This window comes from Opisthocomus hoazin, chromosome 7 (assembly GCF_030867145.1).
Source record: "Opisthocomus hoazin isolate bOpiHoa1 chromosome 7, bOpiHoa1.hap1, whole genome shotgun sequence".
In the NCBI taxonomy this organism is placed as follows: domain Eukaryota; kingdom Metazoa; phylum Chordata; class Aves; order Opisthocomiformes; family Opisthocomidae; genus Opisthocomus; species Opisthocomus hoazin.
In genome coordinates, this window is record NC_134420.1 from 65404184 (window position 1) to 65430099 (window position 25916).

Genomic DNA, 25916 nt, shown 5'->3' on the forward strand with positions numbered 1-25916 from the left:
GGGGAGGGGGGAAGGATGAATTTCCTAGTCACATTGGAAGAGCCATCAAGCACACATGGACATTTGTCCTCTGGACTCTCGAGTGCTCATTCACTGATTTTATAGCATTTTTCATGTGACAGGGGTCACTAAGTGGCTTTGCAGGTGGTGCAGGTTCGAGAAAGCCATCAGGAAAAGAGACCTCCAAGCTTCCTCCTGCTGATGCTGCCTGCACCTACACAACTGGAGACCGCAGGGCAATTGGGGAGAGGTTTCCAGCCCCTCACTTGCAGGTGAGGGGAGCCCCGAGCTGACCTGCACCCACTCCCAGGGGGTATTCACCTTCAGCTCAGCCCTGCTTTGGGTGCAGCCACCAGCGTCAGTCCCCCAAGCCCACCCAGCTGTGCTGGCCACCTCTGGAAGCTCTTCTGCAACAGAGGGTGAGACAGATTGTGTCAGACATGACCTGGGACAAAACCACTATCTCTAGATATTTCCTGACTTAATTTCTCATGGCAATAGCATAGTTGATTTCTTCCTGATCATACGCTTCCCCAAGATGGGTCAGGTAAACCGGGAGGTTTCAATGATAGCACCCGGGCCATGGAGTCCTGCTGGGAGATAGGTGAGAAAACCTCCCCACAGCCCTCCAAGCAATTTTGGTTTGTGCATCCGCCAATACACATGATCAGCAATTTTTAGCACGTATTGTTGGCATGTCTGCAGCTGCTCTGACAAAACAGTTCTCGTTTAACACATCTCTCACATGAAAAAGTCCTCCTGCAACCCAGATGATGGCTGCATGATTGAGGTGTTTGTTATGACACACTCCTGTCCAGATGCTGGGAGGTTTCTGCTGTATCGGCCGCACTGAGCAGCAGTCTGTGCATCCTTTTTCTCCGGCCGCAGGAAGCCTGCGTGAGCCGTGCCGCTCTCCTGCATTACCGCATGTAAGCATTTTTTCCCCGAGCGATGACTTAATCCGGCACGTGTCCAAACGGGCATGTGACCGCCAGCCCTCGTAGCGCAGCAACACGCCGTCCCTCAGCTTCACTCCGCTCCTGCCTGCGCTGGCAGTTTGTAACTCTCAGCCACGGCATTTACCTTGTGAACAAAAATGTCCTTTGTGGCCAGCAGCAGGGTGTCATATTTACCGCTGGCAAGGGGAAGTACATAAATACCCACCGCCTCTCAGCACCAGTGCAGCGTATGAACAGATCGCGTCTTCCTTCCCCAGAAAGATGACGGCAAGTAACCAAAAGCAAGCTGTTTTCAAAAGTCCAAGCAGGGGGGAACTGGGGGCTTTGCCAGGATGCTTGAGGGGTATCTAGGAGCAACGACTTTGCTGGGTCACCGGGTAGAAATAGCGAGGGCAGGTTTTACATTTCTTCCTCGCTCATGAATGTGGAGCCTGAGTGCAGCGTGTCCCCAGCTGTGGGAAAGGAGGGAAATCCAGAGAAAACACCCTGTGGGAGCCAGCCCCTAAAAGAAGACGCCTGCTTCTTTCCTTAACGTGACAGATAAGCAGCGCTTCTGGCTTTCCAGCACCCTGAAGCAAGGCGGCGTCACCTCCCAGGGGTGTTTGGGCAGTGCTGGGGATCAGCTTTGCCCACGGAGAGGAACATTTCCATGCCGGCAGTTACGTCAGCCACACCAGTGCCTCCCAGTAAGGCAGCAGTCATGAGGCTGAACCACGCACTGTTCAGCTCTTTTGATGGGATAGTTATCAAGTGTCACGAAGGCAGCCTTGAACAGTCGCCAAGGACTGAATAAATAACAATTCGTGCCTGAAGTTAATTACCTTGCAGTGCAAAAAGTGTAAATCGATAAAAACCAGCGTGTCTCAGAATAGCGCGTGATGTCATACAGTCAAATAAAAGAAGAAAAATGAGAATCTAAAGTCTGTTTGTTATCTAAAGTTTCTGGGTGGTGCAGGCAGGATAAACTCACAGCTGCAGTGGACTTTTTCTATCTCTTTTTTGTGTGTGAAAGTATACAAATGCACACTCAGTTTTGGACAGGAACTAGGTATTCCTCTAAGGGTAGGTATTAGTGTAGATGGAAATCCCAAACTGCCATTTTAAGGAAATTCTAGTTGATTTTTAAATACTTCTAGATGCCATCAAAGCAATGGAAATTTCAGCTTGGAGATGTTCATTGTCAACAGGTTTTGATCCAGGACATTGACATTTAATTTCAAGTCTGAAAATTCTGTTTCCTGTCACACAGCTTTATTGCTTTTTAAAACACTATGCTACTTTCATATTTTAACAGTGTATAATAGAGAAAATGAGGAATAAATATTATGTACTACCATAGTAATCAGACAATAAGAAAATTTATAAATCTGGGATTTTGGTGCCACCCCAATAGAAGTCCGGAGCCTTTAAAAGAGACCACCACTTTGTCCCTCCATTCCCCTTTGCAAATAAGGTGACAGCACTTCCCTCCTCAGCACTTTCTAAAAGCAGCACTTTCACTTGAAAACAGCACTTATTTTTAACAATTTAACCTTATCCTCTGCAAGAGCAAAGAGGTGTTCAAACAGCCATTAGAATTTTAAAAAATGAACCCAGACATTTGCAGTGCTGTGGTCCCACACACCTCATTTCCTCTGGGGAGCATGGTCAGCCAGAGTGACAAAAAGACCCCAAAACCACCGGGATCCAGCCCAAACCGTTGCCTGGCTGACAACACCCGCAATGACACCCACCAGCTCACAACTTCCTCTCAAGGAGTGATCCCCACGGGGACCGGGCTCCGCAAGCCTGGATCTGACCCTAGCCATGCTCTTGAGCAGCTCTCGGCAACTTATTTCTGTGGATCCCAGCCCTGCCTTCCCCTCTCTTCACACAGAAAGGGCAGCCTGCCCTGGCAGTGCGTTAGTGATGGGTAGCACAGCTCGCAGCCTCCTTCAGTTCAGCAATGCAAAGTGGTGCCCCAGCAGAGCAGAAACACCTCCAGCCATGGAGACCCATTAATGTCTGCTTGCACCATCTTAAACCCACCCCGCAAACCCACAGTAATTCTCCCAACATGCAGAGCTACAATTGCAACCCTTCGCTGAATACAAAAAAAAACCCCGTGCCATGCATCAGCATTACCTGTGCCAGAGGATGGTGGCGTGACAGACCCCGGGCTGTCATCTTCTGGCTCCGACACTGTCACTGTTGGTACCACCTCATTGCTTGGTTTCAGGCCGGTCTCCAGCTGAGTTGGGCTCGACTCTTTGCTGGCAGCTTCCCCGGCACTTTCTATCTCTGTGAGTGTGATCTTGACAGGGGCTGTAACCACAGAGGCACTATGCTGATCTCCAGACCTTGTGTCTTCAAGTGAGTCTTGCTCTTTGGCTGCCTTCACACTCTCCGAAGCCGTCTGCTGAGGTTCAGCAGCATGGCTGGAGCTGGTGGGTATTCCATGGTACTTATCAGTAAGGCCTGGGCTCTCATCTTCCGAGTCAGGGTCATGTTTTTCTTGGTATTTTATTTCTTCTGATCTACTTATGTCCATGTATTTATAAGCTTCTACTTTCATGGGATCTGCTAAGGTTTTATCAACTTCAGTAGACTCTGCAGGAGTCATCTCTATTCCTGAATCTGAGCTAAACAAGCCACGGGACTCAAACCCAGTCACATCCTGAACAGGATGCCCCAGCGTGTTAAACCCCTCTGTGCTGCCCGAGCAGGGAATGGGGCTGTTTTCCTGCTGATAAATGCTCGTGAAATAGGTGGAGTCCCGCGGGGTGGTGTAGTGGACGTCCGAGATCAGAGAGGTGTAGAAGGAGCTGTCACCCCCGTTGGCAGTGGAGCCGTAGTCAAAGAGGTGCGATGAGGCTGTGACACCTAAAGCAAAGACACAAAAACAACGCACAGTGAAGAGACAAGTGCCCGCATGCATCAGTCTTTCTGCAAAGCCTTACTCACTCCTCGCTGGTTTTCAATTCGGTTTGTGCACCAGGCTTGCCTTTGCTTGCAAACTCTTTGGTACTCTCTCTTACTATACCTTTGGGCAACATAGCAGCACATCTGTCAGACGAGGCTTCCAGCTGCTGTTGTATCTTAAAATAGCTATAACGATCCTGACAGCTGCTAAGAGTCCCCAGTCAATGTTTGCCCAGCCTGTGCGAAAAAACCTCCAGTGATGGCAATCCCACAACCTCCCTCACAATCCGACTCAGGGGCTCGACATCCAATATCCCTAAAAAAAAATGTATCTTATATCCAATACAAAAACAATCCTGAGCAATTTTTTTGTTTTTAATACAGAGAACTGGAGGAGTTTTACTCTAAGGAAACTTTTCATTAAGAAAAAAATACTGCTGGACAGAAATTGAGATAGAAAGTTGGTAGGCAGCTTTAGATTTCCTTTTCTCTTTTAAGAGTAGCCACCCTGAATTTGTGAAACACCAGGGCAGAGACTAAACATCTACATTTAGTGATTTCTACATGCCCAGAAAGCTGTATCCTGCATACATCATCTACAAGGTGTGCCGGCATGAAAGTGGTTAAACCTCGACCCACGCCCATACATCATTTTCATACACCACCTCTAATTCCCTCTGTCAAGTTCCTGGGGATGATGCTAATTAAACTACAAACAATGGCCACTCTCTATTTGCAGCATTAATATAAAGCACAGCTCGACAACGGGAACAGCAAGATCCCCCATGAGGGAGGCGGGAAGTGGGGAGACAAATTTTTGTAGGGACTCAGGGAATGGGGATGCAGAGGAACAAAGCCAATGTCTGTGGGAGATGGTGCCTACAGGAGGGCGGCAGCCAGCTAACCACTTGCGCGCTGATGCACGCTGTGTCGCAGAGGCTAGCTGGCTTTCTCCGAGCTCTGCTCATCACCCTGCAAGGGATGAGGGACAACTGACCTGCTCCACATGGGCTGTGTCCTAGGTTGTCACGCACCATGCAAACTCAGCAGTAACGTTAAAGGGATGTTGCTGCAGTTACAAAGCCAGAAGCTTGGAAATGTCAGCGTGAAAGCCCCTGAGCTACTTGCATTTGCTTAGTTTCTCTCTCCTTGCACGTCTGATACCATCTCTAAATACCATCGCAACTATTTTTCCCCCACTGCTCTCCATGCAATAGGCACATGCAGCCCTGAAGCAATTTTTTTTTTTTTTTCCCTTAACACTGCTCAGTGTGTAGCTGCAGGCTTTATGTTACTGCACAACCTTGCTGGATTTGACATGAACAACCCAAGGCCTGCACAAAGGCAGAACAACTATTTCCCTCACTGTACTTTTGCATCGCTTAGTGCTACAATAAAGTGCAAGCAACTTTTCTTCCCTGGGGCACCTTTAGGGCAGGCACAGCACACTCCTCCTTTTACAAGGGGAAAGGTGGTAGCATATCGAAACAGCAACCCAGAAGTGCCACACCTTGCTTTTCAGCCCACCTATGCTAACCGCTCCTGTGTGCCCACCCTCACTGACTTTGGGTGCTGCTTCCCCCCCCTCCCTCCCCTCGTTGCTAACCTGCTACCGCACACACGATGCTGACGGCAGCTCCATCCCCACACCTCAAGGGCCCATGACCAGGGATTCACAGCAGCTGCCTCTGCCATACCAGAGCACAGAGCGGGGGGTGCTGTAGCTAGCAGGTGAAAAATTATCATCATCATCATTCACAGCCTTCAGTTTGCCCTTCTACTGCTACAGAGCACTGCGTAGAACTTTCCGTAGAAATATTTATGATCAAGCCAAGATCTTGTTTCGCAGTGGTGAGGGTCACTGTGGATGTATTTCCTATGCATGTGAATTTGGGACAGTATTTTCCTCTCTCTGTATGTAACTTTACATTTAACTACTCTAAATTTCACCTTCTATTTTCCTGCCAGCTCACTCACAGCTGCAAGATCCTTTTGCAACTTGCTGCATGATCCTTTTGCAACTTGCTGCATGCAGCACTCATCCTCACTGCTCCAAATGACTCAGTGTCATCAGCAAAGGTACATGGGAACAGAGCCTAAGCAGAAAACCACAGTGAAAATAAAACAGAATCAAGGCTAAGCTGGGCTGCCCAGCACCCACATCAGGTCCTACCTGAGGTCATCCAGCGCCTCGCAAGGACAGCTTACACCCAAAAAACTTTTCTAAATGATCAGTAAGCAAAGAGGAATAGGTTCTTTTTCTTGCTGAACTTGCCTTTTTGAAAATTATCCATAAACAGGCTTGGATTTTCACAAATGTGTTGGTTAGCTGGAATTATCTGATGCATTGTTTATGCCAACATATTTCAGGCTGTGAATTGCTGACTACAGACTATTCATGCCTGTTGCTGCCAGTATCTGCTGTTTGTAATTTGCTATTTGTGCTGCGTGAGTGGCTGTCTAAATCACAGGGTTTCAGGGCTGTGCTTTCATTAGGTGATTCCTCAGAGCCTACTGGGTCTGATCCAAAGTCCACTGAATTCACTGGAAAAGTCCCCTTGATCCTGAGTGGCTTTGGATGAGGTCAAGATGGCTGTACAATACTTTCTGCTCTGGGCGCTCATGAAAAATGCACAATCACACCATCAACAAGCAAAACTCCATTTCTACAAATACCCCACAATTACTAGTAAAGAGGGAGAACAAACACAGTTAAAGGAGATTGAAGTTGCCTTCAAACCAATATTCATGGATGCTGTTTGCAGCTTTCATTTTTGCTTTGTCCACAGTATACATGTGCCAGATGCACACACATTTGCAGCACTTAGTAATGCTGATCGATAGAGCAACGGAAGGGTTTCTAATGCATTTGTGTCAGGTGCTTCACAGCAGGAGTTATAGCAAGCCAGGAGAGCTGACAGGACAGCCACCGTTATACAGAGAGTCTAACAAAATAGGATCCTATTCTTTATGTTATAAATAACCCCAAAATAGTCATTGACAGAAACATCATGTTTTCAAATAGTACAAAACCAATGCTGTAGCAGATGTCAACACAAGGGTTGATTTAAAATGGACTCACTGTTGATCATAAACATTTGGGATTTTTCCTGCAGTGGTTTTGCAAATAATGATGGACAGGCTGCCCAGAGAGGCTGTGGAGTCTCCTTCTCTGGAGATATTCAAGACGTGCCTGGACAAGGTCTTGTGCAGCCTGCTGTAGGTGACCCTGCATCAGCAGGGGGGCTGGAGTAGACGACCCACAGACGTCCCTTCCAACCCCTAATATTCTGTGATTCTGTGATAATGATTCTGTGATGAAACCAGAAAATGCATTTCTCACCACGGTTCAGGGGAAGACAAAGAGTTAAAGGGTGTGGGAGCATGTCCATGCGCACGTGTGAGCAGAGAGAGGGTTCACATCAGCAGGACACAGAGGGATCCCAACTCTCAAGGTAACCAAAGAGTCAAAAGCGCTGAAGACAGCTGAAATTGCCTAATTACTAGGATTTAATGCAACTCTCTGTTTCCACAGGGAATGATTTAAAGCCATCGGTAAAACTGCCTCTTATTTGGGAAGTGTGAATCTATCAGCTATTAGGCTGGCTATTAAAGACATGGAAACCTGTAATAGCTGAGCAGGTTTTTGCTGAAGAATGGTGTATTCAGAGTCTGCCCTCTCTGACTTGAACTTTATTTAGTTCAATATCCGTGGGAAGGAGAAGCCTTGAATAGGACTGGTAATGGATGGCAGTATCAGGTCTGAATTTACCCTTGTTACAAAGGGTTGGGTTCTTTAATCTGCACATCCCCCCACATGTGCCCAAAAACTTGCCTGCCAATTCAGGTAAAGCAAAGCCATTCAGTGCCTGAGAGCAGCAGTCAGGCTTTCTTGCAATATGAGCCCTCAGGAAATAATTTCACTTCCTGCAACCAGCTAAGAAGTAATGGGTCTGATTCAATCATTCTGAGCACAGCTGAGATGCTCAGCAAGTTACATGTGTTTTCCCTAACTGTGAAGAAAAAAGAAATTGAAAATGACTGTTTTGTTTCCTCAGAATAAGTAAGTGAATGCTCCAGAAATCCTCTCCTACAGAGCTGGATTTAGAGCTATTTAGCAATTGACACAAGAAACCATTTAGAAATCATTGGTTCCACGCAGAGTAACTCTTAATTTAAGAAAGGCAGCAGAAGCCCAGTTTGGATCAATGCAAGCTGAACTCTTGCAGCACACTGGAAGAGAAAACAAAACCTTAGCTGAAGCTAATAGACATGAAAAAGAGCTAATTTAAATAAAAATTATTTTTCCCCCCAACTAGAGTAAGCTCAGTCTTCTTAAAATCGATCACTTCAGAATATTATGTTCAGTTTTCAATACAATAACCAGTTTCCACATTAACCTGCCTCTCAGTCTTCACTTGCAACTGTGGTGACCTTCAATGGCACCGACAGACTGACACAGAACGACATGAAATTTTAGTTCTGCACAACCGCTGGCAACACCGCAATGCAAGTTTCAGTATTTATTATGTCAGTGATTCGGTCAGAATTCTTAATTTTTCAGAAGAGGAGAGGGGGAACTAATCTTTAATTAGATGATGCTATTTTTACAGCCTGGAGCTGCGCTGACAAGAGGAAGGATCTTTGGCTGCAACTGGAGGAATAAAGGTTTCAGCGACCTTTTCGGACAAAAGCAGGATAGCGTGAGCAAGCCGCTTCCAGCAAATTCCTGTAAGTCTTTTAAATAGTTGGCTCTGACTTTGGATATTGAGCCTCAGGAGTCGTTATCCAGCTACCCCAGTGCTGCCGGGCTGCCAGCTCCCAGGAGCAGGGTCTCCCCAGCTCTCCCCCATGCCCATGCAGATCACAGCCTCCCGGCAATGGGGTCCATCTTGTCCTGTTAGGACAATCACTGACCTTTGGAAATTTAGTGACTGGAAATAATATCGAGCAGAGTCCCAGAAACAACGGGTGCACTCTTGTTTGACTGGCCCCAAATGATGCTAGAGGGTCCCTCAGGCCATGTGTAACTCCCAAGTCCCAGTACCCTTTAGGTGTTATCCTGAGGTTTCAGACAAAGAGGCCAAAACTGAGCAACTAGCATTTTCCAGCACAGTGACTTTGCTCCAAGACCCCCAAAGGCACTGCAGAGCTCAGGGATACACAGTGACTTCCAGCACTCAGACTAAAGCCTGGCTCTTAAAAAATGATATCCTACATTGTCTTAAAGGCTCAAGGAGGGGGCTGAGGACTTTGCCAAGCTTTTTGTTTTATAATCACCCTCTGCCATAGAAAGGCTAATTTCATAGCAAGGCTGACTCTAAATCCAAGGAGACATCACGGGCTCCCATTGCACCTGACAGTGATGCAGGAGAGTCCCATTGCCCAGACTTGCCACCACTTAAACATCTGTATCTGGAGACCAAACCACAGCTTGAGGTCCTCTCTGATGACCAGCAGAGGCCTTGTTTCCCAGCCCCACATCAGCAGCTTATATTCCAACCTCTCCTTCATTTTTATTGTTCATCCATGATCAGATAGATGCAACTTCCTGCTTTTTTCCAAATACACAACAAAACTAGCTATTAAACAGTCCTGCCTTTTCTTTACCAAATTTACATTTTTGCCATCAGCCACTAGCAAGAAGCCCGTGCTTGACCGTGGCTTCTTTTTATTCCTAACTTATCCTTCAAAAAGGAGAAAAAAAGAGAAAGACTGTTTCCTATTCCTTTAACCCTGATACATGACACATCATTGTTTCTTTTTACTTTCCCAGCTCAGTCACCTTCCTTTTTAAAACTCATATCGCCTTAGTATGTTCTCATCTGTAGTCTTCTACATCTTTACACAGATGTTCAGTGTTTTATCACTTGCATATCTCATTACGGTGACCACATGGACCAGCAGCCCAAAGTCTGTCTCCAAATTCAAAGCACACCCTATCTTCTTAGATCCAGACCAAGCTGTTTCTTCCTCTCTGCTTGATTTCAAGTCTAACCTCAAACTTCAGGAAAGTTCCACAGATTTCCAAATGTCTTTTGCTAGTACCACTCCCAGCAGCGGCAAGGGCAGCTTGCACAAGCAACAGAGGCATCTCTTAGCCCCATGCCAAATCACTCAGTGCTTTGAAGTAGGCTGGCTACCCCCAGCAATATTTGAGTGTACCACTTGTGAGCCACGCTCTCAATTTTACGAGACCCTCCTCCATGAATTTTCTAACCCATGACACTTCAATATCCATGCAAACCTCACTTATATGTCACCTCAGGTAAAGCTTGAAAGCCAAACAGCTGAAGACCCCTCATGCCAAGTGCAGGCATCGCCATGCTGGTGATAACAGCACTAAAGCAACACTCAGTCTCCCCTGGATTAGCCTTTCTCCATCGCCAGAGCCAGCTGTCAGCCCTGAGCCATCCCACCTCCAGATGCTGTAGGTTAGATGCAGAGAGCAGCAAGCTGCTTCCAAGAGAACTGCGCCAGGCACGCATCCTGGCAGTGGTGCCAGCTATTCCCAGCTGCCAGGAGATGGTGCTCTTTGTTTTTGCTCAGGATTTGCAAATCCACTTCACAGGTTAGCAGCTTCTTTTCTACTAGAACTCTCCTGATCCTGACTGCGGTACAACTCAGCAAGTCACAGCATTCGCAAACGTGAATGGTCATACTCCGAAAGTCATTTTGGGATTCACTGGCACAACAGATGCTATAAGAAAACCGGATGTATCGGAAAGATACATGTTCCCAATCTATTATTATTTCCCCTTGGTTCTCTGCGTGGGTCCTGAATGTGTTGGGGAAACTCAGAGCAGCAAGAAGGCTGCTCCCCGCTGTCTCAGAGCAGCTGACAGCTCTGCGCCTTAGCTCCTGGGGACACGAGTGAGTCAGTGCATGAGCTGTGCAAGTTAATCATCCTTCCCCCTGAGATCCTGCAGCAGCCGGAGGAAATGTCGCCATGCAGCGAGGCGGGTGCCGTCTGCCGCACAGGTACGAGGACAAAAGGACAGCGTGGAAGAACCAGGCTTCATTCTCTTTATGCTCCTGTTACTGCTTTGACTTCATTGGAGTGACTTCTGATTCACCCTGCCAGAGATGGAAAGCAAGTCCTAAATGCAAACAAGTTAATGATATGCTTTGATGCATGTAAAACTTCTCCTCCAGGTCAATGTGCAGAGGATAGGAGTTACTGCAGCCTGCAGCCCCAGCACTTTAGCCATCTATTGTAAGCAGGCATTGCAGCTTCCAGCTCCGGGGCTCCCCCATTTCAGTCCTCCATGTGCTAAATATATATGGGGCGGGGGGGTCAGCTGGGATCCCAGCTCCCAAAAAACCATGGCTGCTGACGATGAGCATCCTTTAGCAACTCATCACCTCCTAGTAAGCACAGAGGCTGGAGTGGAGGGACAAATTACTTTCAGTCTCCAAAACCTGGAGGCCCTCACACTTGCAGGAGCTGCAGTTTAGGCGCTGCCTGGTTGAGACACTCACCCCAGCAGCTGGTGTCAGGTCACCATCATGCTACACAGAAGAACAGTCCTTCCATGTGGCTTCACGAGACCCTGCCTGGGGGTTTCTCCTGTTGCCCCAGCTGACTTCTGGTTTCTTCCAAAAACCACGTGGACACAAATCAGACCCTGGGCTCAGCTGCGGAGGGCTACAGCCCTGTCTGCAGGAGGGACGCGTAGGAAACACTGATGATTTTTTAACAAGATTAAAACAGATCCACTCTGGGGAATGCAGGACGCACTGCGCTGCTGGCACCATCATCCCGGCAGGCTATTAACAGCCTCTTTTTTTTGTCACAGACTTTGCACCACAACAGCTATCGTCTCCCTGCCGGCGCTGCTCTGAAGAGGTACCAGGGTCTGCCTTTTTGCTGCAACTGAATAGACACTGCGGGTGTTCTGGTGCATCCCAGACCAAGCCAAGTCAAAGAGAGGAGCGGGGTCTGGTTTGGTAATGCTGAATATTCTCAGCTCCCATGGACATCCGCAGGGCTCACAGCATCTGACAGGCGATGCTCAGCAGGTTCCCCAAAGCCAACCAGCTGGTGCGCAAAGTCAACCCATAGTAAATGATTCAGCAGTTCCCAGCCCCATGTGCCCTCCAGGCTTTCTGGTTCAATAAATAGTCTCCAATTTGACCTGGCAGTAAAACCCTGGTATAAGGTCTGTGACAGCCCTCCCCAGTAATCTAGACAGCATGAAAAATCATGAACACTGAAAAAAGTGCCTTGAGAGGAGCACAAGAACAGTTTAAAACATCCGTAAAGTTGCAAAAGCTCCTGCTAGAAGTTTAGCTGCAGCAAATCTCCATAATTATCAGAAAATTATACAAATATCATTTAGTAATTTTTAACAAAAATCTGGTTCAGGAAAAAAGCAGGTATTCACTCCTGTGATAGGAATCACATTGTTGGGCAGAGAGGAACCTGATGAGGTTCAGCAATGGCAAGTGCAGGGTCCTGCACCTAAGGAGGAACAACCAAATGCACCAGTACAGGCTTGGGGCGGACCTGCTGGAGAGCAGCTCTGTGGAGAGGGACCTGGGAGTGCTGGTGGATGACAAGCTGACCATGAGCCAGCAGTGTGCCCTGGCTGCCAAGAAGGCTAATGGGATCCTGGGATACATTATGAGGAGTGTGGCCAGCAGGTCGAGTGAGGTTCTCCTTCCCCTCTACTCTACCCTAGTGAGGCCCCATCTGGAGTACTCTGTCCAGTTCTGGGCTCCCCACTTCAAGAAAGATGAGGAGCTACTGGAGAGAGTCCAGCAGAAGGCTACAAGGATGGTGAGGGGACGGGAGCATCTCTCCTACGAGGAGAGGCTGAGGGAGCTGGGCTTGTTCAGCCTGAAGAAGAGAAGGCTGAGAGGGGACCTAATAAATGCTTATAAATATCTGAAGGGTGGGTGTCAGGAGGACGGGGCCAGACTCTTCTCAGTGGTGCCCAACGACAGGACAAGGGGCAACGGGCACAAACTGAAGCATAGGAAGTTCTGTCTGAACACGAGGAAGAACTTCTTCCCTTTGAGGGTGACTGAGCCCTGGAACAGGCTGCCCAGGGAGGTTGTGGAGTCTCCTTCTCTGGAGATATTCAACACCCGCCTGGACACAGCCCTGTGCAGCCTGCTGTAGGTGACCCTGCTTCGGCAGGGGGGTTGGACTGGGTGACCCACAGAGGTCCCTTCCAACCCCGAACATTCTGTGATTCTGTGAATAACATGACCGGTCAGTAGGGTTCAGCGACACTAAGGTACTGCCTAAAATCCTATCAAATGCACTTTGCCAAGGATAATTAAACCCCGCTTATGAGAATAATTAATTCTTATTTCACTGTAGTCACATTTCCCCTGCAATAATCCAAGTCTACCAAGTTCCATGACAAAAATACTCCAAGCACTAAGTGAATTAGCACCTAAATCATGCTTTTCACTGACTTGAAACGGGGCCCAACTCCCTTTAGAGCACTAGACACCGAAGTATCTCACAAAACCTGGATGTGTTTTGCCAAGTCTCATTCACCTCTAAGTTCTAAAATACCCAAATCCCATTTCAAACATGATGTAGGAACTTCAGCTATTCGCTGGTTTTACCCCCAGACTGGTACAAAGCAGTCCCTCACCTTCCAAACTCAGACCAGGTTGTTCTTCAATACTCCCTGCCAACACACCCTCTTCCCCTGCCCAGCCCCCATCCCAGGCCCCTGCCACAGGCACATCCAGCCCCACCTTGGATGCCTCACAGTTACTTATAAACTCAGCTTTGCACAGTTGCTGTAAGGCAAGCCACAGCCGCGTAGCCGCAGAGTCAAACTTCGCCTGGAAACAAGAAAAATGCCAACAGCAGCTGATTTTGATGCTGCAATAAACATGGGACAGAAATCACTGCCCTACAGCTTCAGGCTCTTCCACACTCAGGGAGAAAGGGCTCAGCAGTGGGGAGGTAAAAGCCAGTACTGGAGAAGGGCTTCTGCTGAAATACAAGTCTGAGTTTGAAACACATCTGGAGGGACGCTCTATGCCACATGACTGCAACATCTCATAGAATCCAGCTATTAAAAAGTGAGGGGAAAAAAAGGAAGAAAGGGTCGCCTTGCACTTCGGCTCGGCTCCCCATCCCCCAAGGCTGAAGCTACCCCTGCAGCATGAATCTTCCAGGGAGACAGAGAGGCAATTGCAACAAAGTTCAGCTGAAATCACTGAGGGCTCTCGAGAGGAAAATTAATTTTGTGACAATGCATAACACCTACAGTGATGTGTCATGCATGGTAATTCAGAGAGAAAACCAGCTGTCAGGCACTGGGGGCTGGGGTAAATCAGGAGTGACTCCGCCAAAGGAACTAGAGTTATACCTGCATAAAACTGTCACCAGGGAAGGAAGTACGAGACCCTGGGAGCCAACAAATAAGAGTCTGGCCACAAATTAGGATCAAATCTAATGCCCAAGGGGTAGCAGGGAAATCTAGGTCAGAGAGGACACGGCAGAGTGACGCTGACGCAGGCAAAGAGACAGAGCTCAAAAATCACCATCTAACTCTCATTTTACCCAAGGTTTTCCCATCACAACATGACCTGTGCTAGAAAGACCACAGGACCAGCGTATGCTGGCTCCTGGTGACTACCTTTATTGGCAGCAATAGAAATGTTAGGAGAAAAGACCCTGTACAGAATTGAGTAGGATCCAGAATATATAACTTCAAGGAGTGATGAAACAACAGCAGTGTCAGAAAAGATTAAAAAAAAAAAAAAAGATAAACAGAGAGGTTCTGCCTAGGCAGGTGAGGCAGTAGGCTCCGATCCAAGTGCTAATGTAGTTTCCTTGCACATTAAATGATTTCTCTCTATTTCTAGAAGGTGGGGGCATCAAGGGTACATCTGAAAGTCAATCAAAAAGTTTTCAAAAGTATATTAAAAGTTAAACCTCTCAAAGTAGTGCAGAATGTGGGGCAGAGCCACTGCACTCATAAATCAGCATCAACCTGCTGGCTCTAGCTTCTGCTTAAGGAGGATGAGGCCATATGTGCTATAACTAATTCTATAAATGTCCTTTCCTTCAAGGTTTCTCCTTTATTTAGCTGCCACTATGTCTCTTCCCCTCTAAAAGATGAGTTTACTCCAAGCATAGACAGGAAAAATCCTCCCCGGACATCTCACTTCCTGAAGGACATTTCTGGAGTCTTATCCCACCCTTTACTCTACTTGAGTGAAGAACCAATACAACTACAAACCACTCCATTTCCTGACCATGAATACATGACACCAAAAGTACTTGCCCACCCAGGAGACTAGCCAGCAAGTCTGAAGTCTGTACTTTGAGCAGAGGCATAATTAAGATTTCAAGGAGCACAGGTTAGCTGGACTGTCCCCCTCCCTGAAAGCCCAGGAGAAGCTCCTGCTCCTTCCTTACTCAGCAGTTCTCCACCTCTTCTCATTTTCAAAGCCTGAAGGCTTGCAAGGGTGATGTGGAACCTCTGTAGTGGACGTCACCCACAAGTTCCTCACTCCTGGATACCCCCAAGCTGGGGGGGAAAGAAGCAGCTCCTTTTCCCGCTGTCCATGCACACTACGCAGGCAGCCCCATGGGCAGCACCACAGACTCACCCACTGTTTCATGGGTTAAGGAAGCCTAGGACATGGATATCTTTGGCTCTGGCCCTCTTCCGTCCTGCTGCATCTAGCAGGGCAGGGATGGGGCAATTGCTTTGCTCTAGGGCAGGCAGCTGCCGATCACCGCTTTTCTGGAAAAGCAAAGGATCCCCAAGGCAAAATCATGTCTCTGCTGTTTGCAAGGGGACCCAGCTCCCCCCACAGTCAGAGTTGGTGGCTAAATCGCAGCCTTCTGCAGATTTAAAGACAGCAGAGGCTGCTCTGCTGAAAGTTTTTGAGGTTGTGGCAGAGCAACCTTGATTCAAACCAACCATTTGCTGGAATTATTGTGTGTTATTAAAGCAGGAGGGGGGCAGCAGCTTGACAGCAGAGCTAGGATCAAGCTCTCTGACAGGCACTTCTCTCTGCATTCAGCAGCACAGCCTGGTATTTGGCCTCGCAAGTGGAAAGCTGGGGATAATTACCCAGATCATGATGCCTCGTGCAGCTTTCCCAGAGTCTCTGCCACATGGGAAGGGTCAGCTGCCAGGTAACTGTGGAAGCTGCAGTGAAAGGCAGGAGCAGAGAGCTCTCCTCCTCTGCCTGACTTCCCATTCCTGTGCCGACGGTGCTGCCAAAGCAGTTCTTGTGGAGCAGTTATCACACACACCACTGCCTCACCCACATCTGCTAAAGATGTATGAGCTACTTTTGGAAGACAGCTAAACGACGGTCAGATTTGCAGCTATGATCACAAACGAGGACCTTTCCATCCCAGCAGATACACCAGGTAGAGTGCTTCATCTGAGAAGAAAGCATCTTCCTAATCAGGCTCTGGACAGAACAACTCTGCAGATATTGCTAATTCACCCAAAGCTTTGTGCCAAAATGATAAACATGTCTAAAGAGAAAAAACAAATATGGCAAGCAGTTTTTCTGCTGTGTTTTCAAAGAGATAGAAGGGGGCATCCAGAAAACTTCAAGGCAAGTGAAGCAGTATGTTCTCCAAGAAAAGCTCGTTTTGAGTCTACCACAGTGAGCCCAAGGGCATTTGGGAGAGCACAACTACTAGCAAAGATTAAACATTAGGTTGTGCTTAAAATAAATAAAAAAAAAAAATTCTAATAGCCTTCTTGGCTATAAGCTTGGTGTTAGGAAGCAAAGGAAAAGTAGTGAGTGTGGGAAACTTTACTTTCTCTTGTATTTTTGGTATTGCATCCTCTCTGGTAATCAACTAGTAATGTATGTACAGGAAATCAGTCAAATGGATAAAGTGATAAGGGAATTAAGACCCTAAGATGTCCTGAGTTCTTCACACGCAGTATCAGATACCGGCTAATCATTCACTGCATTAAAAGCCTCAGCCAGGGTAGTGTAAATGCATCAGTGGATGACACTATGCCCAGGGATGCAGCATATTTCCCTTGGGCAGAATCCCAGAGTCCAAGGTTTTATGCAGTGCTGCAGAATGGCCAGTACTAAGTACCCAGGCAGGACATGGATGGAGGCAAGAGGCAGCCCACGAACAGACAGCAAAAGAAATAAGAGCCCATGGACTAACCCTGCAACATAAAACAAAGAACACCCCATACCGGGATGGGCAGGGAGAAGAGAATCCCCATTTATCTGTAGCTTGTCCTCTGCTACAAACGAACCAGGAGCCTGGTATTTTTGTGGCTCATTTTCTTCATTTAGCAAAAGCACAGAAAGATGCAGAGAAGCTACAGAAGATGCTGGTGACATAAGCACTAGAGGCCAAGACACCTGAGACCAGTCTGGAGGAGGGAATAACAGAGATAAATTTATATCATAGGGAAGGGAGAGGGAAAACAAGATCAGAGTCTGTAAATACTTTCAAGGTACCAGTACAAGTGAAAGGAGGGAATTAGTCACAGTCTTAGAGGATGGGAGGAAAAAGAGCAATGGCTTTAAGTTAAGATACACCTTTGACATGTAGCCTAATTTTGTATTTCTTGATGGAAAAGGGCAGAGGATTGGAATAGGGAGCACATGGTGTGCCCATGCACCATCTCCCCTTTAGAACACACCTGGATGGGCCTCAGCAGGGAATGGACTCCAGCTCTGCCCTGGGAGCAGGTTCCAGATGTCTCTTTCTGGCACCACTATCGATAGACCAATTTTGCCTCTTGTACATTAGCGCTTCAGATGAAATCTGGGCAAAATAAGAGACTCTTCAGTTTGGGAAGAGAGAAAATTAAAGGGAAGTAATTCTGCTTGGAACTGAGCTGTGACAGATTATATTTTTTTTAGTGAAACACAAAAACAAGCCAATAGAAATCATTCTAGGCCAAATCAATTTAATTTGACCTGAAGCTAAATGTCAGATCTGGTTTACAGCCAACTTCAAATATCAAAGTGAAATGCTGTGCATCAGGGTCCCTCATGGAACCATGCACAACACAGTGCATGGGGGGGACTCTGCAGGGTGGCCTTCATTTTCCCTACCCCACCCAGCTGCACCTAACAGGCTGGTACCTCCCTTCAGGGGCAGAGAAGCACCTTTTATCTTCTTCCCTAACTTCTTCCAAAGTCCAATCACTTCAGCATAGAACCCATGTGACCGAAGTTCACAGGCAGTCCTAAATCATGCTCACACCCATCTTAGCTCCCAACATTTTGGATTTAAGCCCATGAAATTATTCACCACATCGTATAGTTGCTATAGTAACATCCTATTGAGTATTATTAGAAATCACTGTCCCAAAAGCCCATGTATTGGAAGGAGTTGTGCAGCAGGGGTAATAGCCATCTTCGCCCGCACTGCTTTCTGTTCCCCATAGCTCCCAACAGCAGATGATCTGGGCAGTGGATTAACCATGCCCTATCTTTCCCCAGCTCTGTCAGCTGCAGCACCGAGCTGTGGAGTGCAAAAAGCAATATTCACCGCACTTCCAACTGGCCCAGCTTGTTCGAAGCAGCTGCTGTTTGAAGCTGCTTCTTCACAGCAACTTGCTTACACAATTTCCAGAAGTGAATGAACAAAATATGCTCTAATTTAAATGCAGGCAACAAGCATTTTTGTTAGCCCAAGCACACAAAGAAAATCTGAGACCTTATCCCCTCCATTGTTCACAAGAATTTAGAGTATGACCCTGCAGAGATGAAATTTTGCAGTAGACATTTCTGAACCTTTGCCTTTTACTGAAAAAAAAATCAACTTTTTTTCTGATGTTGAATGTTAGAACAGTGCACATTCCTTAGCAAACATGAAATTAAGCTAATGTAGGGCTGAGGATGGACAGAGATGGACTGGAGGGAGGAAGAACCAGCCTTCACATTGCTCTAAAACACAAGTCACTGCATTCTTCCTCTAAACTCCTATTCCAAGAGGAAAACTGAGTTTCAGCAGTTAAATAGAACAAATCTATTAGGCAATGGCTTTCCACAACAAATTAGCAACTTCAAGAAGTTTAAAATAGCATTTGATGTCTTCTTATCCAAAAGCCACATGGCTTGGGTGCTGCATCTCTTACTGCCCATGAGGCCAGCAGATCTCCACATCAGCCATGGGGTTGTAACACAAAAAGGGCTTCTGAGGTCCACGCAGCTCCCAGCCTGATCTGAAATAGCCTGAAGACAATAATCAAGGTTTTCCTCCTTTAAAAAACTGGGAACAGGAGAGATAAGAGAAGCTGAGGATAGGAAACTGCATGAAGAATATTTGCGACAGGCTATTTATGCCCTTACTGGCTTGACTTCCACTTGCCCTGAAGCCATTTAACACTGTTTTGCAGTGTGAAAGGGCCTTCATGTGGATAAACATTCAGGTCTGTCACTGTAAGGCACTCACAACATATGGGCAGACTCTTCATTTTCAGTGTTTTCATCCATTTAAATACATCAGATAAAGGCTTAAGGATTTTATGCCGGCTTTTGACCAAGATGACAAGTGTAAACAGCCACTTTGGTGAGATATTCCTATCTGCGCCTCCAGGATGCAATGAAACACTTCCCTTGGCTGCCATCCCTGCTCCCAAGCCAAAGGCTGTGCTTGCAACCCAGGCCAGGCTCCCACCTCTGGGGACTGAGAGCCCCTATCTCCTGCCTGGACCTGCCTCAAGGCATCTCAGCTGGGTCTCATGCGAGCTGCAAACCAAGGTCAGATTAGTCTTCAAGGGGGAGAGCAGAAATGGCTTTTCCATCCTAAATACAGGTGGTTACCTTGATGCAACACGCTTCATCTCCCAGCCCACTTCACCCAGTTCCTACATCTTTCAGCTAGCTCTCAAGTCAGCTGTTCACCTCACACACAGGTTTTGGCCATCTCTGCACCAGGTGGTTAAACTGCACCAGAGATCTTTGGCACCTGCCTGCCCCAGGGGCAGAACATCCCCAGCATATTTTGGTTTGTGATGATGAGAAGGAAACAGCTGAGGAAGGAAGTGAAAAGGATGCAAAGACAAGACAGAGAATGGGGAGAAGAGCCCAGTGCTAAAAACAGGGACAGGTATTGGGAGAGAGGGATAAGATGGGTTGTGTGGGAGCAGGGTGGAGAGCAGAGGGGGAAAAGGACACCGATGTGGAGGAGAGAGAGAAACAGGCAGAGCAGAGTGAGAATTAAAGGAGAGTGATGCAGAAGAATTAAAGTGATGGGGACAAGGGACGAGAGGTAGAGAAGAAAGCAGAGACAGAAGCATGAAATGGGTGAGAAGAGATAGAAGAAATTTTAGCACTGTAGGATAGACACACATACCTGTCTGTATGTACAGTCTGAAGGTTACTACATTCAACCTACACTTCCCTCATTCATATTTACCCATCACACATTTCTAGGACACTATTTTTAACCAGGTACAAAAACACACTAGGAGCTTTTCTCGCTTCCATTTTGGAGAAAGGGACAGGCATTTCCCAGGCACAAGGCAAATCTCTTTTTAGAATAAATTCAGAAAGACTATCAGAGCAAACCCAATGCCTATGAATAAATAACTCTGTTCCTGCGGAGGAGGCTGTGGCAAGCAGCTATTCTCGGATAGAATAGCTGAAGGAGAGGATGTTTGGGAGTGAACGGGGAGGTGGTGGCCACGAGCCCTGCATGGCTCAGGCATTTTATCTGCCTTCCTGCAGAGAACGAGCTCTTCCAGTCTGAAGCAGCAAAAGGCATGAGGAACAGTATGTACACGAAGGAAGAGAAATATGGTCAACAACCGTTGTACAGGTCCTGCTGCCTGGACCAAGGTAGTTCCTTCTTGCACCACGGCCATCCTGTGCCCTGTGCACCAGTCTGCTGGACAACAGCCTGTGACAGGTTCAGTAGCACCAGTCTGATGCTATTTTTGTTCCACATCAGGAGTGAGGACCTCGGGTAGCACAGACCCGCTACTGGAGGGAGCAGGGAGGCAAGGAGGCTTTGCTCTTGCTGTTGTGCGGCCATCCTCAGCAGCAGGGCTGGGATATTGGTGGCTAACATGGCTGCAGTGGGAAGCACTGGGCAAGCAGGGGATTGATTTAAGGCAGAAATGTGCTGATTTAAGGCTGAGCCTTCCCCCCAGCATCATCTCTGTGCTTGACTCAGTCAAGCTGTTGTGTCCTGTTCCTTGCACTCTACAGCTGCTCTGCCCCTCACTATAAGCATCAGCCGAGGTAGATTTTTCCAGTCATAGGTGGAAGAACCCAGAAGTTTGTATAAGCCACTGATCCCTTCTTATTATGTAGGACAACAAGGAAGGCCGGGATTGAGTCCACTGATCCCTTCTTAGGTAGGACAACAAGGAAGGCCGGGATTGAGTCCAACAAAAGATCAGCTCCAGTTTCTCCCCCTTAGGGCTGCTTGAGGCTAACATAGTTTAGCCCTGCCTCAAGGCTGCTCTAACTCCACGTTTGGAGAGTGATTCTGCATGGAATAGTAGCATATGGAGATTCACAAAGCCACTTCTACCCACCCCACCCCCCAGCACCCTCTCTAGGCCATGTGCAATTTGACCATACTATACCATACATTCAGCCTGCTTTGAAAAGCATCTGTCCCCACCCTTGGGAGGTGGCTGGGGACAGCGATAAGATGAGACACAGGAGCTAAAACAAGGTTTGGCAGTACTCACACAACCATCTTTCGATTATCCACTTACCCACACATTCCTTCCCTTTGGCTGCTGTATTTTACCGATTGCCTAAATTATGCAGCCTTATTCACCTAGAAGTGCATAAAGTAGGACCTCGATACATTTTATAAGACAGCAGTGGAGGCTTCACTGCCTGAGAGGTAAAAACAAAACAAGATTTTTGTCTATCTACAATCCAACTTTACTCAACTGCTTGTTATAGCAGTTGGGCTGACAGAGATGCATCCTCCTGAGAGCCCAGACACTAAAAACATCAGTAATGTGCATCAGAGTCTGAGTGCCTGTACAGTTTATACTCACTAAATTAATGTGAGTCTCCCAAATCCCTCCACTGCTCTTTCAGAAGATACAGATTCTTGCTTAAAAATTGATAGGTTTCCCAGTTCTGGTCCATTCTCTAAGCCTCTGGGATTGGAGCCCCAGAGGGCCTGACTGCAGCAGAGATGGCATAATGAAGTTAGCAGGTTGGGCTGTGTCCCGTGGCCAGAGGAGCATGCCAGAGACATAGGGAGATGTCAGGAGGGAGAAGATGGGCGCAAATGCAGCAGCAGCAGCACTGAGCTCCAGGCAGGGCTGTGGCTCAGCAGCAGAGGCTATGAAGATGCAGAAGTGCTGCTTGAGGGTTGGAAGAACACGCTCTTGGTGAATTCAGTGGATCATGTATATGCAGAAAGTGGACAAAATACACAAGTGTCCAGATGGGAATCAGTCTCTCCTGTGGTATTCCTCTGTCATCCATCCCATACAAGTCCATGCAGAGCATGCGCAACACAGAAACAAAACCCTCACGGACTTGCGATGTGGGAAAGACTGCTGTTGCAGACTTTCAAACACAGTCTGCCTTGATGCCGCAGCTAAAGAAGGAGCCTGGATGTCTCTGATCTGCGTCTTGCTTCCAACCCTGGAAATGGGTGAAGGTCCCTTCTGCTCACCAGCACTTCAGCCCTCAAAAATAAACCTATTTCCTATCACCACTTCACAGGAGTGCAGTTACCCATGTTGCTGGAAGGGCAGGACACACTGTTCAAAGGGGGTAGTGGAAGCAGGGTAGATGTCTCCCAGACGCGCAAGGGGGTAGAGCTTGTGCACCACAAGGTGATACACTGTAAGCGCCTAAGCACCTGCCCTCTCCTGCCCCACTGTGACTTGCATCTCCATGACCTTGCTTCCTGACTGCACTTTTTGGGGTCATCAAAGGAGACAAATCTCCAGATACAACACCTTTAAACCAGGGAGTCAGACTTTTGCAGGCAAGCTGCTCAGTCACACAGAGGCCTGCTACTTTCCAACACATTTTAAGGACACTTCCTGGGCAAAGGAGCCAGTCTGCAATAAAACATAAAGTTCTAAGTGAGGTACGTTTGGATCACTAAGCAGAGCTGTTTCCTTCCCTTATGGTAAACACTGTCACATGGCCTTCTTCAGGACATCAGCCTCTGTCTTAAAAAGCAATTTGACTTTTGACTCCTTATACCCATGTTCCATGACATGACTGCTCTGGTGTTTAGGAGTCTCTTAAATTTCCAGCCTAACTTTATTCATCACCAGCCTGCATCCTTTAGTTCTTCTGTCAGCATCAGCTTTAGCCCCTTGAAAATATTTATAGGAAGCAATCATTTCCTTGGAGCTCTCACTTTGCTAGACTGAACAAACTACTGTCTCTAGACTCCTGAGGAAAGCTTTCTACACCCTGACGCTAAATCTCACAGAGTCTAGGATGCCTGGTGCCACACTCTGGGAAGTTTCTTCTGTTTTCTGCCCTAAATCATTCTTTAGTGCTAGGTACTTTAAGCCACTCTCTAACAATGTTTCTACATGCAGAAATGCATTTTAGCGCAGTTCAGACAGCTCACACCATTATTTTGTTGGGCTGAAGTAGCATAAAAATACACTGATAGCGGTGGGCTAGATTCCAAAGCATTATTCTTCCCAATTCAACCATTGTAATTTCTGCTCTGATATCATGAGGGGAAGAAAAATATTAAGGGTCCAAAATGATGCAGAAGTTGGAAGCACACAGCACTGTCAGTGTCAAGAAAACAAGCAGTTGTCAGCAATTGCCTAGCAAGCACAGCCACACCGTAAATACCATCTCAAAGAATCAAAACCAAATTATACTTCCAAGCACATCCATATGCATGTATGCATATATGTGCACACACACCTACATGCACACCCCTTTCTCTCCCAAGCTGAAGTGATTAACTCTCAGACTCTAAAATTTCTGGAATTGCATTTCTGGATCACCATCACACCCAGTGCCCTGGCCCAGTCTCTGCATTGCCGTACTGGAAGTGGAAAGCTCTCTGCAAGTCAGCATGCTCACACAGAATTTTCGCCAGAGCATCCTGGCCCATCTGTTTGGGATTAAGACTACAATGGAGCAGAGCATTAATAAATGATCTGCAATTCCTACACTTCTCCACTGTGCAACACTGGGGAAAAAAAAAATATTCCCAGCACCCGAATACACTTTCCAGCAACAAATAATGATAACAATTTGCTTCAGCATTAAGCATACAAGAAAAAAGTTTAATGCAGAATCTGAGCACCATCCTATCTCATGGGGCTATTGTTCCAGCATGAAGAATTATATTTAACTGGGTCTTTTTATTAGATTATTTCAATTCTTCAGCTGCTTAGACTGTTCCTGTACATCCTTTCTAAATTAAGTTTGGTTTTCTGTACCTGCAGCTATGGTTATCCCGAGTATTTTCCTGTGTATTCCACTGTGAAAATTGTGATTAAGTTCATTTGTCATAAGACAAACATGATGCCATGAATGATAAATAAGCAAAGCATACTGCAGAGACTGGCAATGCAGCTCAGCTCTCAGTGCTTGGGGGGCAGGGAGAGTTTCTGTGTCGCTCATGTCTGAGATTAGAAAGCTTCCTAATGAAGAAATTTGCCTAACAAATGGTGTCATTCTGGCAAAGCCACAAGCCTAATTTGCAGGGAAGGGCCCAGCAACCCCAGCATCACCTCCCCAGGCACGTGGAGGAGAAGTCACCTTTGCTAGCTCTCAGGCAAGGAACATGCAGCGCAGAGGTGGCAGTGGGGGCTGCCTGCCTGGCCCCTGCCCCTCAAACCAAGCTGCGTGCACCCACACACCTCTGCGGGGTTCAGAGGGGGACATTCACCCCAATGGGACACTGCCTGCTGTCACCTTCAGTGCATGTCTAGGAGTTCCAGGGAGCCCATCTCCCTGCTGCACTGAGGTCATAGATACTCCCCCACCCCTGCTCCCTTCCATTCCACTTGCACCAGAGGGCAAAGGGGATCAGTGTAACATTTACAGACAAATTCTGTCAAATATATCTCAGGATATGTATATTGGACAGTATTTCATCACCATGCATAGCAAGATCTCCAGCCCACAGCCAGCTCCAAGCCATCAGCAGCTGGGTAGGCTGTCCCATCACCCAGCATGGTACTGTAACTGGCAAGCTATGGGGGGCCGTGGGCTGTGTTTCTTGCCAGCTTTCATGCCCCACACTTCATGAGGTGCCAAAGCAACCTGGCCCACCTCCAGGACAGTCACTTCAGCACCCTGATGAGATCCATGGCATGGGTGACTGGAAATCAGGCCCCCAGCTCTTCTGGGCACCTAAGCGCTGGGTTACTTGCAAACTCCCTGTCCCACTACCCTCATATTCTGGGTGCTGCCTATTTTCATACCATTCCTGGCTTTCAGCACTTCAAACCATGGTATTGAAGCCTGTTTTCCCCATCAACTCAGGACAGGTTAAAGGCTAAGCTCAGACCCCAGAAAGCCTTCAGTGTTTTGTGGTACCCCTGGCTGGAAGATCAGGTAGACATGGGCTGCAGTCCTCAGTCTGTGTTGCCCTGCTCTTACTTCCAACCTTTGTGCTGGAGTTTCCACCTCTGTAGACTTGATCTGCACCAACTTGCTTACTTCTGCAGAGACCACAGGTCCTTACTCAGACCTCTTAATTGCATGCTTGACATAAAACACAAGAGTACCCAGACAACAAACTCATGCTTTAGAAAATAGAAAAAGCTGTGACTCGTGAGCTAAACTGAGATCTTTACTGCCTACAAATCAATCCTACTCATGCTCTTCCTTCCCCAGTTCCCAGCCTTCCCAAAGAATTTTCTTGCCCTCAGGTTCTCTCAGCCCTCTGGCTATTTTTTCACCTAGCAGGCCTCAATGAAAACTTTTTTTTTTCCATTTTCACTGCCCTCTTGTTCCAGAGATCACCAGGCCCATCAACATAATGTTTTCCACTAACCTCACACTCCAAGGTATCCATAGGTCTGTGTTCAACACCATCTCTGGCGCAGACAAATCCTAAACAAAAAGCATGCAGAAGCAGCCAGCCAAATACAGACCTGCTAAATGCAACAACTGCAAACCAGCCACACACAGGAACAC

General features: G+C 47.2%; 1 protein-coding gene across 1 annotated transcript in view; it reads right to left on the reverse strand.

Moving 5' to 3' along the window:
- The window catches only part of RTN1 (reticulon 1), a 125940-nt gene that overhangs the window by 52863 nt on the left and 47161 nt on the right, over positions 1-25916 (reverse strand). Inside the window, exon 2 of the mRNA XM_075426780.1 lies at positions 3084-3821. Within this exon, the coding sequence (XP_075282895.1) occupies positions 3084-3821 (738 nt within the window). The remainder of the gene's footprint in view (positions 1-3083; positions 3822-25916) is intronic.